Source organism: Natrix helvetica (assembly GCF_964273705.1).
Source record: "Natrix helvetica genome assembly, chromosome: 13".
In the NCBI taxonomy this organism is placed as follows: Eukaryota; Metazoa; Chordata; class Lepidosauria; order Squamata; family Natricidae; genus Natrix; species Natrix helvetica.
In genome coordinates, this window is record NC_138557.1 from 7,013,138 (window position 1) to 7,028,148 (window position 15,011).

The 15,011-nt window shown below is 44.6% G+C and overlaps 1 protein-coding gene across 2 annotated transcripts in view; it reads left to right on the top strand.

Annotated features, from left to right (window-relative positions):
* The window catches only part of MARF1 (meiosis regulator and mRNA stability factor 1), a 41,833-nt gene that overhangs the window by 2,158 nt on the left and 24,664 nt on the right, over window positions 1-15,011 (top strand). The window contains exons 2-10 of one of the 2 annotated variants that reach the window (XM_081965742.1): window positions 3,029-3,221; window positions 5,108-5,791; window positions 6,631-6,802; window positions 7,608-7,834; window positions 8,307-8,424; window positions 9,319-9,491; window positions 11,115-11,549; window positions 13,813-13,979; window positions 14,063-14,221. In XM_081965742.1, coding sequence (XP_081821868.1) covers window positions 3,078-3,221; window positions 5,108-5,791; window positions 6,631-6,802; window positions 7,608-7,834; window positions 8,307-8,424; window positions 9,319-9,491; window positions 11,115-11,549; window positions 13,813-13,979; window positions 14,063-14,221 — 2,279 coding nt within the window. In that variant the 5' untranslated portion in view covers window positions 3,029-3,077. Of the gene's footprint in view, window positions 1-3,028; window positions 3,222-5,107; window positions 5,792-6,630; window positions 6,803-7,607; window positions 7,835-8,306; window positions 8,425-9,318; window positions 9,492-11,114; window positions 11,550-13,812; window positions 13,980-14,062; window positions 14,222-15,011 lie in introns of those variants that run through there. The other variant, XM_081965741.1, reaches the window with a different exon arrangement.

The window sequence follows — 15,011 nt, forward strand, 5'->3', positions numbered from 1 at the left end:
TGAATATATAGGAAGTTCCGAGTCAGGTGGTGTTTTTTTTTTTTTTTTTTTTGCAAAGTCAGGTCTCATAAGTTTCAACATTTCCATGTCTCTAGCAATCCTTTGGGGATTGCTGCAAGGGTTCCTATTACTATTGGTTCAACCATTGATTTCTTCCTCCACAATCACTCAACTTTAATTTGCAGATCATGTTATTTTGTTTGGTTTTTTTAACTAGTTATTTCTATTCAATTCGTGTATCGCTTGGTATTGCAATATCAATGAACCAGTTTTTTTTTCCCCACAATAGAGATGTCAGGCATGTTTTAGGTCAGATGCCTGTTTGCATTCGAGAGTCCCACGAGATGTTGTTAATTACTATTACTAATTATTACCATGAATTCAATTGTATGCCACCCATTTCTAGGCGGCTTACAGACATCCAATGGAAACGCAGCATAAATGTTTAAATAGGATATGTATTTAAGCCGTTTATGGAGCTTCTCATCTCTGGATGTTTCAGAAGCCCCAAAATAAAACTATTTTAAAAACAATAGCTCCTTTTTATGTCAGTCTGAAAGTTGAGAGATAGTGGTTAGATCCTGAACCACAAGGAGCCCGATAATAATAAATGGCACGGTTGTTTTCTGGATAACCTGAGAAATACCTTTTAACTACGCCCACTGAGCCCTGCCATGTGTGAATGCAGAAGAAAAGCGAGAAAATTGTGTTTTTAAAGAAACGTTTAACCTGTTTCTAATTTTCAGGGTTTAAAAAGAGAGCCCTTTGAATGTGCTCACAAAGTAGCTTGCATCAGTGGCTTGAACAAGGTTTGTTTTTAAGCAATAAAAGTTAATCAGTTACCTTTGACAAAAGATTTGAATCAACGGCAAGAAGAGCAAATATCATTGTCCAAGAAACGTTTAAGAAATTACTGCACATTGCCAAGGAGCTTGACTATACAGAGAGTCCTCGACGTAAGACCACAATTCGGCCCAAAAGTTTTGTTGCTAAGTGAGGCAGTTGAGTGAATTTTGCCCCGTCTTATGACATTTCTTATTGCAGTTAAGTGAATCACTACTGCAGTTGTTAACACAGTTAGTAACACATTCAGTTTTGGTCGCGACGATGTAGAAAAGCTGTGGAGACTCTGGAAAGAGTGCAGAGAAGAGCAACAAAGAGGATTAGGGGACTGGAGACTAAAACATATGAAGAACGGTTGCAGGAACTGAGCATGTTTAGTTTAAGAGAAAGAAGGACTAGGGGAGACATGATAGCAGTATCTCAGGGGCTGCCACATAGAAGAGGGAGTCAAACTATTCTCCAAGGCACCTGAGTGTAGAACAAGAAGCAATGGGTGGAAACTAATCAAGGAGAGAAGCAACTTAGAACTGAGGAGAAACTTCCTGACAGTGAGAACAATTAATCAGTGGAACAGAAGTTGCCTCCAGAAGTTGTGAATGCCCCAACACTGGAAGTTTTAAAGAAGATGTTGGATAGCCATCTGTCTGAAACGGTATAGGGTTTCCTGCCTAGGCAGGGGGTTGGACTAGAAGACCTCCAAGGTCCCTTCCAACTCTGCTATTGTATTGTATTGTATTGTTAAATGAATCCGGCTTCCCCATTGATTCTGCTTATCAAAAGGTTGCAAGAGGGGATCCCATGACCCTCCCTGGACACTGCAGCGGTCATCAATGTGAATTGGTTCCAGCAGCTGAATTTTGGTCACGTGGCCACCAGGATGCTGCAACGGTCATACATGTGAAAAAAAAGTCATTTTTTTCCAGTGCCATTGTAACTTCGAACGGTCACTAAATGAATTGCTGTAAGTCAAGGACTCCCTGTACGAAATTCAGTTGTGCTGCTCGTTGATATGCCTATGCCTTTAGAACATAATCTTTACATTCACTAGGATTCCTGTTTCTAAAAGCAACAGAACAGTTGCTTTGTTTGCAGTGTAGAATAACAACCATGGCATTTTATTCCACCTTAGACCTGTTTTTTTGGCGTGTTTGGGACACACAAATTTCTGCAACAGGTCGTCAGGATTAAGTAATTAAGATGATACCTAATTGGCTTGAATTGCTTTAATTGCTACTTCAGGGCATCAGCAATGAGTTCCTGGAGAACGTTTCTCTAATCAAGCTACTTTCAATAAGCAGTATGAAAGCACAGCTACCATGACTTAGCTCCACATCCTGACTGGCTGGTATCCTCCATTGGGTAAGACAGCTGCACCACTCCAAAGCCTTCATTTTCAATGAGCATGCTCTGCTTGAATTTGAGGGGCTGTCACAGAGTGGGGTCTGGCTATTCTCCAAGGCACCTGAAGGCCAGAGAAGGAATAATGGATGGAAACTGATCAAGGAAGAGATTCAACCTGGAAATCAGGAGAAAGTTTTGGACAGTGAGAACAATCAACCCATGGAACAGAAGTTGCCTTCAGAAGTTGTGGGAGCTTCATCCCGGGAGGCTTTTAAGAAGAGACTGGACTGCAATTTGTCAAAAATGGTATAGGGTCGTCTGCTTGGGTGGGAGGGTTATACTGGATGACCTACAAGGTCCCTTCCAACTCTGTTCTGATTGATTGATTGATTCAATCTAGAAACGAGAAATTTTCTGACAGTGAGAACAATCAACCCATGGAACAGAAGTTGCCTTCAGAAGTTGTGGGAGCTTCATCCCTGGAGGCTTTCAAGAAAAGACTGGACTGCCCTCTCCCAGAAATGGTGTTGGGTCTCCTGCTTGGGTGGGAGTTGGACAAGATGACCTGCAAGGTCCCCTCCAACTCTGTTAATCTAAAAATTGCAAAGGACCTTGGACTTGTAATTGAGTAACATCTGGTAGATCGCAGGCTCTGCACTTCTGCCTGGTTTTTGAAAATCAATATTTGTTGTTGTTGAGAATTCTATTCTGCTTTCTTGCTCCGCAGCTCAAGAAGGTGATATAAATGCGTCAGGCATGTTGAATAAGTGGATTGTGTGTGACGGCACGTGATCTGACCTTGTGAAATAATGCACAATGTGTGGTTTTTTTTTTTTTTTTGCAGTTGGAATGAAAGGAAGGAAGGAGAATGCTGACTTCTGTTTGGACATATAATGGAAGGAAATATAGCGCACAACGTCTGTCCTAAATCACTCGGATGGCTTCAGCGGCAAGATAACGATGCGAAGCCCTGGCTCTGGAAATTTTCTAATTGCTTTTCAACTCCTGAACAGAATTTCCCCCTTGCTGCAAGAACGGTAGAGTATGGACCTTAATGTGTATTACCATATTTTTCTGAGTATAAGACGCTCCAAAGTATAAGACACACCTAGCTTTTGGGGAGGAAAACAAGGGAGGGGGGAAATCTGCCTCCCAGCAATTTGCCTCCTTGCACCAAACAGTAAACAGTACAGAAGATATGCACTGTTTTTGGTGTCACATTTCAGACTATACTTGTACAGATGCTGCTAAAATTGATGTGGCTTTCTGGAAGTATAGTTATTTTCTGCTGTTTAAAAGAAGATACAATAGCACTGGACCTCTTCAGATCAAGCATTTATTTTAAAAAGCTTCATTTTGTTAAGTTGCCTAGAACAATAATAAAGCAGTCTTTAAAAAATTAGTCTAATAATTTGAACATTCTATAGGCATTTATAGTTATTGACTTACCTCCTTGCAGCAAACAGCCTGTTTCAGTTTAGCTGATTAGAAGGGGGGGGGGAATCTGCCTCTGCCTCCCATTGCAGCAAACAGCAAGTTTCACTTTCAATTTCAGTTTAAGGATGCCGATGATCAGCTGTTTCAGGCTGCAGGGATTGCCATAGCCTATTGTAAGCCCCATTTTCTCAGTTTGTTGCAAGGAGGTAAATTACTGGGAGGGAGAGGTCAAAAGGTGGGGGCTGGTGGGTGAGCGGGACTACATTCAGTGTATAAGACGCACCCAAAGTTTCACCCTCTTTTAGTGGGGGGGAAAGGTGTGTCTTATACTCCGAAAAATAAGAGAAGTAAAGTGCTACATTGATAGGCAAGTAGTCCCCGGCTTACGACTGCTCTCTTAAGTGACTAGGCTTAACGATGGAGCCCCCAAAAGCTACTTATGACCCAAGTTTTGAAGTTAAAAGCCTTTGCAGCATCCCCCACATGAATAAAATTTGGGCAAATCCACCCTGTTCACCCCTCTGTCTATCTGTTCTTCCATCCCTCCCATCAGGGTCCCTGCAGACCTTGGGCCTGCTTCCCAGCCCCTCCTCACCAGTTCCCTCACCAGTTATAGACTTTACCACCTGTAGTCCCAGAGGTGTTTTTTTTCAAGAGGCAGCTGGGCTTACCAGAAAGTCCAGTTGCCTCTTGAAAAAGCACCTTTGGGCCAACCATGATCTGGATGACTGAGAATCTCCATAGTCCTTGAAGAAGTTTGGGAAGAAGCTTCTTGGATGAGGAGCAAAACATCTTCAAAGAAAAAACCCAGAAAGTCCAGTTCATCCTCTTTTAACGACTCCATAATCCCTTGTGGGGTGGAGCCCGGGCAACTGATTAGAGCTGAGGGTTTACTGGCCGGATAGCCTCCCTGTCGCCAATGCAGAGTTACATCCTCAGTGTAGCCAGAGAGAGAAATATCTGCCTCTACCTAAGCCTCCTTGTGATAAGATCACATGACCACAGGACTATGAATTCAGGTCATAAGTACTTTTTGGGTGGCATAACTTCAAACAGTCACTAAACAGTCGGTCATATGTCTAGGACTACCTGTACTTCTAGTGAACTTGGAGTTTTCCAGTCTGAAATCTGTTTGCAAATCTTCAGGGACCTAATCTGGTCTCCATTTGTCACTCTTCTCTCTTCCTCCCTCCCTCCCTCTTCTCTCTCTTCCTCCTCTCTCTCTCTTCCTCCCTCTCTCTCTCTCTCTTCCTCCCTCTTTTCTCTCTTTCTCCATCTCTCTTCCTCTCTCTCCATCCCTCTTTTTCCCTCTTCTCTCCCTCTCTCTCTTGCCCTCTCTCCCTCCCTCTCTCCATCCCTCTTCTCTCCCTTTCTCTCTCTCTCCCTCCCTCTCTCTTCCTCTCTCTCCCTCCCTCTCTCTCTCCCTTCCTCCCTCTCTCTCCCTCCCTCTTCTCTTTCCCTCTTCTCTCCCTCTCTCTCTCCTCAGAACAAGTCCATGGAGAGCAAGAAAGCTCCTGTAGAGTTGAAGGAAGCCCCCCCAGCTCACCACCCTCCTCTGCAGCCCTTTGCAGCCGTGCCCCTCCCCGACGTCCACTCTCTCCAGCCAAAGCAAATCCAACTCCCCCCCAACCCTAAAGTAAGCTGCTGTTCTCATGGCTCTGATCCCTCCCCTCGGGTCCCTCAGTTGCACTTTGGTGGCGGCGGCGGCGGCAACATCGGTGGTGGCGGTGGTGGCGGCGGCGGCTTGATTCACCCCGGGACGGTTTTAAACACCCCCGGCACTGGGACAATCACCTGGCAGATAGGGTCAGAGTTGGCTTGCCCGTCCTCTTCTACTTCGCTCAAGAACGGCCCGGCGAGAAGCAACATGGGCGGCATGTGCCGGGAGAACCCCGTCCCTCCATGCCCTCACTTTTCCTGCTGCGGGAAACTCCACTTCCAAGCCTGTCACGGTAACCTGCACAAACTGCATCCGTTTCCCCCCCATCCGGGCTGCACGACTCCGGGCTATTTTTCCTGTTCTGAATTCAGTGGGGCAGCGGGACTCTCGGAGGAGCACCTGGCCCAGCCAGAGCGCATGCCTTGCGTTTGCACCAACTCGCTGCACCTCAAGGTTTCACCTCCCCTTTGTTTGAAGGGCTCTCACCACTGCACGGAGTGTCTCAGCAAGGTTCGTACTCCCTGTTTAATCCTACGTTGTAATATTGGGAAGGTTTCCCCGTTTCTGTGCCGGCCTTCAGGAGCTTTGGCTTTGGGGGGGGGGAAAGGGGGGGTCTGTGACAATTCAACCACGACCAACGCGCCACAGAACCCTTCACTGCCGGACTTTTACACTAACCTCAAGGAAACGGTGGCATAGAATCCTTAAAGAAAGGATGCAAAAGGAGGGACGGAAGGAAATGGGAATGGCAAAAATTAAAAGAATACTTTTATTTGTTTTAAATAATTACTGCATTTTTCGCACTCTTAAGGTACCCCCGATCATAAGACACACTCCCGTTTTCGGAGGCCAAAAACGGGACATGTGGAGGCCGAAAACCATATTTTTCGTACTATAAGACGTAGCTGACCATAAGCTCCACTCCCGTTTTCTGCCTCCCGGCGCTCCGTTTTTAGAGGCCAAATGCAGGACGCGCAGAGGCCGAAAATGGGATGCGCAGAGAGGCGTTCCTTTACCTGTCCAGGAAATAGCTATTCACCAATAGGCCAATGAGGAAGCTTTATTTAAATGAGTAGGCCAATGAGGAAGTTTTATTTAAATGAGTAGGCCAATGAGGAAGCTTTATTTAAATGGGTAGGCCAATGAGGAAGCTTTATTGAAATGAGTAGGCCAATGAGGAAGCTTTATTTAAATGGGTAGGCCAATGAGGAAGCTTTATTGAAATGAGTAGGCCAATGAGGAAGCTTTATTTACCTCTGTGGAGGCTGAAGTGAATAGAACGGCTGGTCGAGGTGGGTTTCTAAGCAGTATGCTGTGTGCTAAGGCAATATTGTGTTTTTCGTCCGCAGTCCCAAGAAAATTTAGTAGAAGCCGCTAAAATGTGGCCGGATATTCCTCCTCCAAACGCCCAGGTGGCGCCCCTCTCTCTCCCAATGTGCAACGGCTGTGGAACCAAAGGAACAAGGAAAGAGAAGAGCCTTCTCTTGGCCAGTAGCTTTGGCCAGCTGACTCCCAAACACGGTAAATATCCTTTGGCTTCATCCTTTTAAAGTTACCATCGCTTTAACTTTCTAAATTAATCCATATTTTCCCCCAATCTGGGCAATTTTTAAGATGGGTGGACTTTCAAAACCCCAGAATGCCTCAGCCAGCTTGGGGAATTCTGGGACTTGAAGTCCACCCACCTTAAATGCCCATGGAGATTGGCGATGGTTGTACCAAAGGTGTTTTTTTTCCCCAAGAGGCCATTGGACTCCCTTGTTTTTTTCTCTGAAGACGTTTCGCTTCTCATCCAAGAAGCTTCTTCGGCTCTGACTGGATGGTGGGTGAGGGAAGGATTTATATTCCTTGCAGACAGCTGGTCATTTGCATCCTTTTAGAGGGTCTTTGAAGCACTTGGAGGTTTTATGTGTGTCCTCAGGGTCACCTGTGTGATGAAAATGGGTGAGGAGCCTCCTTGGCACTGCTGAAAGGACTGTGTTGCGGAGCTGTGCTTTCTGCAGGAAGCTTTCTGCCCTGCGTCCCTTCCCTGTTGAACCCAAGAAGGCTCCACACCCATTTGCACTACCGAGGACACAGACAAACCTCCAAGTGGCCTCAACGACTCTCTAAAAAGGATGCAAACGACCATCTCTGCCTGCGAGGAATATAAATCCTTCCGTTTCCCACCATCCAGTCAGAGCTAAAGAAGCTTCTTGGATGAGAAGCGAAAACATCTTCAAAAGAAAAAAAAAACAGAAAGTCTACCTTAAAAGTTGCCAAGATTGGGAAATCAAGTTAATCAGTTATTGATGGCGTTGGATCTTTCTGCTCCTGAACAACACAGGCTCCCCAGAAATTGCCATCTCGAACCAGTTACTGGAAAACCTGCCTCCCATTGGGGTCTTCTGGGATATCGAGAATTGTTCGGTCCCGTCCGGTCGTTCCGCCGTGACGGTAGTTCAACGGATCCGGGAGAAGTTTTTTAAAGGCCACCGAGAGGCCGAGTTCATTTGCGTGTGTGACATCAGCAAGGAGAACAAGGAAGTTATTGAAGAGCTGAACAATTGCCAGGTGAGCGCTCAAAAGATTCGGGGGAAATCCGTCGACTCTGGACCTGCTGTGTTTACCGTATTTCTCCCTCTATAAGACGCCCCCACGTATAGGACGCCCTCATGTTTCATGTAGAGTAAGTAAGCACACTTAGAAGCCATCGCTTGTGCCGAAGCCATCTTATTGGAGAGAAATACAAGGAACAGGAAATGCATCGCCGGAACAATAGAGAGGAAACCTAGAGTGGCAATGTGATACAGGAAACAAGTACAATAGAGAGGAATGATTGAGCTGCATATAAGGTAGAGGCTCGTCTGGCAGAGCTGGAGGACAGGATTGGGCCATGCCTACTCTTCTCGGCCTCCTGTGTATAAGACGCCCCTTCATATTCAAGTAAATATTTAATATTTAAGAGAAACTAGCATCTTATACACTGAAAAATACGGTAGTCTTGAAACGTAATTTTCCTTCCCCCCCCCCCTTTTTTTTTAAGGTGACTGTTGCGCACATCAATGCCACAGCCAAGAATGCTGCCGACGACAAACTCCGGCAAAGCCTTAGGAGATTTGCCGATACCCATGCGGCACCAGCCACCGTAGTGCTTGTCTCAAGTACGTCTCAACGGCGCTTCTTCATTTTGATCCGTGCTCAGATTCGAAATCCGTAATCTGCTCAGTGGCCTTCAAAGTCCTAAATGCAGAAGCTTTGCAATTAAACAGTTAAGACAGCCATGGTTTATTGGTTAAACCTCCAGGATGGAAACTAGGAGATAGTGAGTTATAGTCCTGCCTTAGAATTGAAATCCAGCTGGGTGACTTTGGGCCAATCGCTAGGAGACTGGGAGTTCCAGTCCCACTTTAAGCAGGAAAGCTGGCAGGGTGACTGGACCAATCGCTAGGAGACTGGGAGTTCCAGTCCCACCTTAAGCAGGAAAGCTGGCAGGGTGACTTTGGGCCAATCGCTAGGAGACTGGGAGTTCCAGTCCCACCTTAAGCAGGAAAGCTGGCAGGGTGACTGGACCAATTGCTAGGAGACTGGGAGTTCCAGTCCCACCTTAAGCAGGAAAGCTGGCAGGGTGACTTTGGGCCAATCGCTAGGAGACTGGGAGTTCCAGTCCCACTTTAGGCAGGAAAGCTGGCAGGGTGACTGGACCAATCGCTAGGAGACTGGCAGTTCCAGTCCCACTTTAAGCAGGAAAGCTGGCAGGGTGACTGGACCAATCGCTAGGAGACTGGCAGTTCCAGTCCCACCTTAAGCAGGAAAGCTGGCAGGGTGACTTTGGGCCAATCGCTAGGAGACTGGGAGTTCCAGTCTCTGATTGTCGCACAGCTGACTACCAGTTCGCCCGAAACGGTAGCATTTCACGCCTGGTTTGAGCGCAGGTGTTTTTTTTTTTGTGATCCACAGTTGCCCTACAGGTGCTTATGAACCACGCACTGCTCTGCCTCAAAACCTCCCAAAGTCACTGACTTTGCTTCGGGCGCTCTCTCTTTCTTTTTTTCCAGCCGATGTCAACTTTTCACTGGAACTCAGCGACTTGAGGCACCGCCACGGTTTCCACATCATCCTGGTTCATAAAAACCAAGCTTCGGAAGCCCTCTTGCACCACGCCCACGAGCTCATCCGATTCGAAGAGTTTATCTCAGATTTGCCTCCAAGATTACCCGTGAAGAAAACAGTAAGTGGCTGATTAACGGTGAGGTTTTGGAACGTCGCGAGGAGTGGAGCCGTCATTCTCGTTAAATCCGTCACGCGGATCCCTCCTGCTTCACCTATTGGTTGCAGTTGTTAATGTGAAAATAAAGTTGGAAAGGCGAATAAACAAGTACAGGCGATCCTCGGCATATAGAGTTCTTTATTGGCCAAGAGCGATTGGACAACACAAGGAATTTGTCTTTGGTGCCAAGGCTCTCCGTGTACATAAGGAGAATGAAATACATTCATCAAGAATCATAAGATCATAAGATACAACACTTAGTGATAGCCATGGGTTACTAATAAGCTATCAAATCGTATTAGGAAACAAAGCAATATAAATCATAAAGATATAAGCAACATGGTTATAGTCATAAATGGGAAGAGATAGGTACTAGGAAGAACGAGAAGAATAATAGTAATACAGTCTTACTAAATAATTTGACAGTGGTGAGGGAATTAGTTCTTTAGCAGAGTGATGGCATTCGGGAAAAAAATGTCTTTGTGCCTAGTTGTTCTGGTGTGCAGGGCCCTATAGCATCATTTTGAAGTGTTGTAAAAATATCCTGATAAAAAAACAAAGGGAAATCACAAGCAATAAATCTTACTTTAAGATCAGAGGTTTATTGTTTCATGAGCAATTCGGAGCATTGTGGGAATTAGTTCTTTAGCAGAGTGATGGCATTCGGGGAAAAACTGTCTTTGTGCCTAGTTGTTCTGGTGTGCAGGGCCCTATAGCATCATTTTGAAGTGTTGTAAAAATATCCTGATAAAAAAACAAAGGGAAATCACAAGCAATAAATCTTACTTTAAGATCAGAGGTTTATTATTCCATGAGCAATTTGGAACATGAATAGCCAACATAGCATTACTTACATTAACAACTTATTGCAATAAGGTCCACTGACATAACTGAATCCAGCAAGGATTAGCTACGGCCAGTGGGCCTGAACTCTCCCCAAGACATCCTTTTTATACATTTCTGCACGCATTTCACAACTTCCTTGTTCTGTCTTACTGACAGACAGTCCCCACATACACCCGTGTACATTGGAAGCTCTCAGACACTTGTTACTTTTAGCTCCTCATTTCCCAGGGCCATCCTGTAGTTGGCACATTTTCAATGTGCTCATCTGAAATCTCTTACCATCTGCAACTTTCAGTTCCTTATTTCTTAATATTCTTTTATTTTAAACCAGCCGATAACCCGATGTTGCCCCAGTATTTATTTAACCTAATGCTGTATTAGGTTGAAGCCCCTTTGTGGTGTACTGTGAAGCCGTTATCATGGCAACTTCACTGTGCTGTACAGTAGACGCCATCTCAAGGTACAAAAGGCTGTATCCTAACACTATCACAATAATGCACACTATCACTGTCAAAAGTACTGTGATTTGACAGTATAGATACAATTCATTCCTTTTCGTTTTACCGGGCCAGGCATTCCAGAGTTATGCTGGAACACACACAAGGCAATCTCAAACTTACACGGGAAAAGACCCGAATACAACAAGACCAGCATATATGCTAAGTTGCTTTTGCCCTGACTTCTTGAGAAGCACACACAAATCCTTTTTATTATTATTATTATGATTCTCTGAAACAGGTGTGTCATACTCTGTTATATGTTTACAACCTGCCCACCAACCGAGATAGCAAAAGCGTCTGCCTGAGGCTTCGGCGTCTGTCGGACAATTGCGGCGGGAAAGTCCTGACCATCTCTGGCAGCGGCGCGATCCTCCGTTTCCTCAGTCAAGACAGCGCCGAGCGAGCCCAGAAGCGGATGGAGAACGAAGACGTCTTTGGCAACAGGATAACTGTGTCTTTCACCCCCCAAAACCGAGAGCTGGCAGAAGCCAAAAACTCAGGCTCTTCCGTGGCCGACAAAGCCAAGTCCCCCAAGAAAGCCAACCGAAACGCGAAGTTGTGTCTGATGAGCAGAATGGCCAACGATGCAACTTCCACCACCAAGGCTGTGGCCTCAAAAGGCCCGCAAGGACACGGGTCCATTCCCAAAAACACCACTGTTAAAAGCTTACAGGTAGGGTGTTTTCCGGTTTATGCCTCTTTTTTGGGGGGGGGGGGAATCTAAAGCATGCCTTCCTTGTTTTTAAGGTGTACTTTGGACACAAACGAGGAAAACATTTGCTTAGAGCAGGGGTCCTCAAACTTTTTAAACAGGGGACCAATTCACGGTCCCTCAGACTGTTGTGGGGGGTGGGCAGACCGGCTGGGTGGGCGTGGCTAGGTGGGCGTGTGATTGGGTGGGCGTGGCCAATTTAGTCCATTAAACAATAAACACAAATTAAACTTTAATTTGTTATGCTCCTGTGGGTGGGGGATTTGGGGGGGGTGTGTGTGTGTGAGAGGGACTTCTGTGTGTGTGTGTGTGTGTGTGTGTGTGTGTGTTTCTCTTCTTCCTTCCTCCCCCCTCTCTCTGGAGGCAGGGGGAAGGAGGCCGGGGACTCCCCAAGTCCTCTGCGCATCCCATTTTTGGCCTCCGGAAGGCGGATAGGTGGGGTGATGTGGGCAGCGCAGCCTCACGGTCCCATGCAGGCCGGATGAATGGCTTCGGTGGGCTGTATCCGGCCGTGGACCGTAGTTTGAGGACCCCTGGCTTAGACACACCTTGTGCCTTTTGAATCCCCCGGGCCGATAGGAGGTTCTTTTTATGACCACAATTGACTTCCAAATTTCCGTGACTAAGCGAGACAGTGGTTAAGTGGCTTTTTTTTTTTTTTTTTGGCAACTTTTCTTGCCCTGGACATTAAACGAATGGCTGCAGTTGTTAAGTTAGGTTTTTCATTGAACCTGGCTTCCCCATTGGACTTCGGTTGTCAGAAGGTTCGCAGCGGGCGATGACATAACCCCGGGACACTGGAACTGCCATACATACATGCCAGTTGCCAAGTGTCCGAATTTTGATTGCATGATCATGGAGATGCTGGAAAGGTCGTAAGTGTGAAAAACAATCATCTGTCACTTTTTTCAGAGTTGTTGCAACTTTGAACAGTGGCTAAATGAACTCATGTAAGTTGAGGTTTACCTGTAGCCCTTTTTTTCTCTTTGTTTCTTTCTGTCTTTCTTTCCTTCCTTCCTTCCTCTTTCCTTCCTTTCCTTCCTTCTCCTTTCTCTTTTTCTTTCCTTCTTTCTCTTTCTGATTCTTTTTCCTTCCTTCTCCTTTCTTTCATCCTTTCTTTCCTTCTTTCCTTACTTTTCTTTCTTTCCTTCCTTCTTCCTCTTTCTTTCTTTCCTTCCTTTCTTTCTCTTTCTGTTTCTTTCCTTCTTTCTTTCATACTTTCTTTTCTTTCCTTCCTTTTCTTTCTTTCTTTCATCCTTTCTTTCCTTACTTTTCTTTCTTTCCTTCCTCCTTCTCCTTTCTCTTTCTTTTTCTTTCTTTCCTTCCTTCTCCTTTCTTTCATCCTTTCTTTCCTTCTTTCCTTAATTTTCTTTCTTTCCTTCCTTCTCCTTTTTCTTTCTTTCTTTCTCTTTCTGTTTCTTTTCTTCTTTCTTTCATACTTTCTTTTCTTTCCTTTTCTTTCTTTCCTTCCTTTTCTTTCTTTCCTTCCTTCCTCCTCCTTTCTCTTTCCTTTTCTTTCTTTCCTTCCTTCTCCTTTCTCTTTTTCTTTCCTTCTTTCTCTTTCTGATTCTTTTTCCTTCCTTCTCCTTTCTTTCATCCTTTCTTTCCTTCTTTCCTTACTTTTCTTTCTTTCCTTCCTTCTTCCTCTTTCTTTCTTTCCTTCCTTTCTTTCTCTTTCTGTTTCTTTCCTTCTTTCTTTCATACTTTCTTTTCTTTCCTTCCTTTTCTTTCTTTCTTTCATCCTTTCTTTCCTTACTTTTCTTTCTTTCCTTCCTCCTTCTCCTTTCTCTTTCTTTTTCTTTCTTTCCTTCCTTCTCCTTTCTTTCATCCTTTCTTTCCTTCTTTCCTTAATTTTCTTTCTTTCCTTCCTTCTCTTTCTTTCTTTCATCCTTTCTTTCCTTACTTTTCTTTCTTTCCTTCATTCCTTCCTCCTTCTCCTTTCTCTTTCTTTTTCTTTCTTTCCTTCCTTCTCCTTTCTTTCATCCTTTCTTTCCTTCTTTCCTTAATTTTCTTTCTTTCCTTCCTTCTCCTTTTTCTTTCTTTCTTTCTCTTTCTGTTTCTTTTCTTCTTTCTTTCATACTTTCTTTTCTTTCCTTTTCTTTCTTTCCTTCCTTTTCTTTCTTTCCTTCCTTCCTCCTCCTTTCTCTTTCCTTTTCTTTCTTTCCTTCCTTCTCCTTTCTTTCATCCTTTCTTTCTTTCTTTCTTTCCTTCCTTCCTTCCCAAGGAACTGTGCCGCCTTGAATCTAAAACGGGAAGAAGCTCTGAACACCGCCAAGACCAGCTAAAAGAGGGAGTTCCTCCATCGCACAGCAGTTCTACCACAGCAAGCTCCGTACCCACCCAGGCCACCAGGAAGGCTGGAGCGGGAGAACCTGCTCACAATAAAAACAAGTACGTTGAGAACCTACAAGGCAGATTTTTATCGAAGGCTCTATCAGTCTGACACCTTAATCAAGCCTTTCCTCTTTGCCCAGGAAAGAGACGATGGCAGCTAGAAGTATGAACAGTTCCCCAGTGGAAAAGAAGGAGAAGGAGAACGCCTTTCAAGTCAGCTTCCCTTCAGCTTTCAGCATGCTGACGGCCTCCAGACAGCACAGTCCCATTCTGATCTCTCAGAGTTGTTGGTCCTCAAGGTAAGCATCATTGCATCATGAGGCCGAGGAAAAGCCACGTTTGGCTTTCATTCAAGTGTCCACTGGGACAAAACTGTGTTTGCCAGAAAATGTTGGTGGGAGTTAGCAGAGATAGCTAGATTGACTGCTTTGATCAAAGAACAGGAAATATGAACAGTTTTATTTCTACTTGGAAACCGCTTCTGGACTTTGTGCTTGAGGTGGGGAAAAATATGAAACACACATATATGTACACACACACACACACACACATGGTGCAGTAGAATAAGGCATATAACATCAAATCTCAACTTTTTACTTTGACATTGTAGTTTAAAGTAGTTACAGTATCTCGATCGAATCGGTAAAACTCAAAATTGAAATTTCTTTCTCCCCCCCCTCCTCCACCTCAAGCACAAAGTCCAGAAGTGGTTTTAAAGTAGAAATAAAAGTGTTCACATTTCCTGTTCTTTGATCAAAGCAGTCAACTTAGCTATCTCGGCTTACTCCCACCATATATTATAAATATGTGTGTGTGTGTGTGTTGTATTTGTGCTGATAACATTAAAAATGTGGTTTTTTGCCTGGATGGTCTCCTGGAGTGAGCCGAAAGACAGAAAAGGGAAGCAGTGTGTGTGTGTGTGTGTGTGTATACACACACACATTTATTTATCAGTACAATTACAACACACACACACACACACACATATATATATACCAGGGGTTATAACACAAATACATACATATACATATACATATACATATACATATACATCATATACATATATACATATATACATATATACATATA